At 40.5% G+C, this 3,091-nt stretch overlaps 1 protein-coding gene across 1 annotated transcript; it reads right to left on the minus strand.

Annotated features, from left to right (window-relative positions):
* Positions 1 to 582: 582 nt before the first annotated feature.
* Positions 583 to 2,863, minus strand: BDB00DRAFT_904065 (uncharacterized protein; the record flags this gene model as incomplete). Its single annotated transcript, XM_053128572.1, has 8 exons — positions 583 to 1,136; positions 1,380 to 1,438; positions 1,496 to 1,621; positions 1,674 to 1,798; positions 1,882 to 2,038; positions 2,372 to 2,456; positions 2,542 to 2,625; positions 2,803 to 2,863. The coding sequence occupies 8 exons, from the start codon at positions 2,861 to 2,863 to the stop codon at positions 844 to 846; spliced, it is 990 nt and encodes a 329-aa protein (XP_052972084.1). The 3' UTR covers positions 583 to 843.
* Between the last annotated feature and the right edge of the window lie 228 nt (positions 2,864 to 3,091).

Here is a 3,091-nt window from a genome sequence, read left to right on the forward strand (position 1 = left end):
CCTTCATCATGTTATGCCTGTCCGGCTTCAAGGCAAGTATCTTTATTACTTCCATTTTATACATATCATATCAACTAACTTCTATTCCTGATATCGGGCGCATGAGATCTGTTGTCTGATATTATCGGCAAAAGCATGGCAAAGGCAAAGGAATCGGTTGGCTCTCCCAAGTGTCAACAGTAGTTCTTTGAGGACGCCCTAAGTGAAAGCAGTGGGATCGTAGATTGTCATGTGTGCTGGATTTATCCCCATGCATAGACCATTGCAAGTAGCGTATGCCTTTACCATGTTATGCATTTCCAGCTTCCGTGTGGTTTCTTTTCCCTATTGCATCATGCACGATTTTTATCCCTTGCGATTACAACATGTATAGCCGAGAATGAGTACTGTCGTATCCTTGGAGCACTTGCCTGCACGATTTCCTAGGAGACACCCAATCACAAGAACCATCTTCCCGTATCTTTCATACATGTAGAAAACCTATCGCTGTACCATTTATACATATGAATGCTACATAATGTCTTACGCAATATACAAAGCACCACAGGCTTCAAACCAACCGTGCGCTTAATAACATGTAATTGCCAATGTTGACATCCATACTTATTTGAAATGAGCTGTTGATGTCCTCTATTATACATCCTATTAATGGAACTCTGGGTCCAGGCTGTTAGGATATCCATCATGCACAAGGACAAAACACCCACTACCGTCTTATGGTATACCTAATATTTGCAACGAAGGCTCAGCTTCGTGGCTTGAACATCGATCTCAGAAGAGATTCATCTTTTGCTCCTTTGTGTATTATCTTATGAGCAAAGTGGACAAAGTCTGGTATTTTATTCAATATTTGACATGATTATGTCGCTTGCGATCAATGGTCTTTTCAATGACATGATCAAGGTTTTCAGCAGTGGGACTAACTCTGTTGCGTTTGCTAATGATTATCATCGCGGATGCATCGGATTGCTTGCAATGATGGTAAAAGTGATGGGTGACATTCTTGATTTGGCTAAGGCTCGTAAGATATGCAGGAATGTCCTTGATACATAATGGCATTCTGATTGTGACAAGCTCTTCCATCAGATACAGACCATCGGCCTTGAGTTCTATAAGATAGTATGTCAAATTTGGACCTAGAGCATTGAGTTAAGTATGGATATTCTTTTAAAAGAGAAGAATTCCCAAGGATTTACTAACTACATATATGCCAAGGCTAGCTTGTAACTTGTGTTCATCAATTGTATCTTTGCAGAAGTGTCCAAGTCGCAACAAGTCCATATTTGTTTGATAATGGTTGTCGTATTCAGCAGCCGATTTCACTTCTCCCTATTTAATGCTGATTTCGAAATTATTGTCCATCAATGTTGAAATGATACAGTCGGGCCGTCGATTTGCCAAAGAAAAGGATCGCTTATTTGCAGGGACAGTGGTTGGCCTAAATCAGAAGGTGCTCGTTAAATAAAAAGATACCATATACGTTGTAATAACTTACCAAAGTATTTGGGTGTTCGTCTCATCATCATCGAATAAAGGTTGCAAGGCTGGTGCCAAATATCGGGTGCAATAGTTATTTTCTGATGTGTCGTTCATGACGTGATCTGAGGGCAAGGATAGACATCTAATAATATGTCATAAGCACACAATTCATCCATACTACAAGCAAGACTTACAATTGATGGATGGACATGATAATCTTTTTATCCAGGTCGTCAATATCCAGATCGTCAACTGCACTTAACAAACTCGTGATCTTGGCATACGTATCCAGCCTGCTTCGCCTTCCATAATAAAAATCCTACATACAAAGACACGTAAGCCCAAAATGATGATATAGTGAAGGAATAAAGAATGGCGTGTTTCTCTTATTTGATAGCTTACCCAAACAATTTCCATCAATTTGACCATCACATTGTTGGGGAACTTGACTGTTGTATCAAATGGTCGAAGCAATTTTTTCACAAGGTCATTGTTGAAGAACTTTCTTGATTCAGGGTGCATACGACCTTTGTTCACCAATAAAACCGATGCAAGAGATCTATAAAAACGTTAGCGACTGATTGCGAAAATTAAATACAACATACTAACAATAGATGATGAATGTCACGTTCCATCGTCAGTGTGGTGGCCTTTATACGATCCAAGACGAACAATTGATACTCATAAAATTTCATAATACGTCGATGGCGTCGATGATCAACCGGTCAGATGCAATGGGTGCACGAACATTCTGTGAAATAGAACTCAAAGGAAATTCTTCTGTATTACTGGATGGCGGTGATATGTCGTTGGCTTCGGAGTCACTGCTGGTACAAATAAACACACGTTGAATGAAAAGAGAAAGTGGATGTGCCGTTTTTTGTTTCTATACCTTGTAGTTTCAATATTTGATGTTGAAGCACGATTGCATTCGTCTTCTTCATCCAAATCGCCATCAGCCGAGCGCTTTGCAGGAACTAAAAAGTATGTTCAATCATTATCTGATGTTCGTGGAGAGTAGAGATCAAGAAGCATACTTGTAGAACTAGTTGCATGAATTACTCGTTGACCTTCCGCCGCCGCTGGCTCTGCAGATACCACCAATAAGTCGAGCGCTTGTTCTTTGAAGGTATGTGCCAAGTTCCTCTGCAAATACATAAAGTTATCAGCAACAAGCGTCAAATGAAATATCTATTAGCACATACCCTCCTGTTTACTTCAACCATGATTGTGTCCCATCGCAAACGATCATATGCAACTTTTTTGCTGCTGTGGAACCACATTGGATGAGTATCAATCTAATGTGAGCAACTGCTCTCTCACCTCTGAATATCTCTGTTGTCGTCTTCAAGTAGTTCCTTGTACCGATTGAGCCAGATCCCATGAAGACGTGCTGCGCTATTTGCCACTAAACCGACCGACCATAGTGCAATGTCATTTTGGTGTTCTCTGATAAAGCTTGGGAATCTTGGACACCTGTGCGTTTGTAGAAAGTCTTTCAGCTCTAAGCAACGCATTAGTTGTTGAACGTATACTTTGATTGTGACGATTCCAGTATTACCGTCTTCTCCCGGGTATGCTGACATTGTAGACGACAAAGAGCAGAAGCTCC

The sequence above is a fragment of the Zychaea mexicana genome (genome assembly GCF_025766255.1).
Source record: "Zychaea mexicana strain RSA 1403 chromosome Unknown BDB00scaffold_298, whole genome shotgun sequence".
NCBI lineage: Eukaryota > Fungi > Mucoromycota > Mucoromycetes > Mucorales > Lichtheimiaceae > Zychaea > Zychaea mexicana.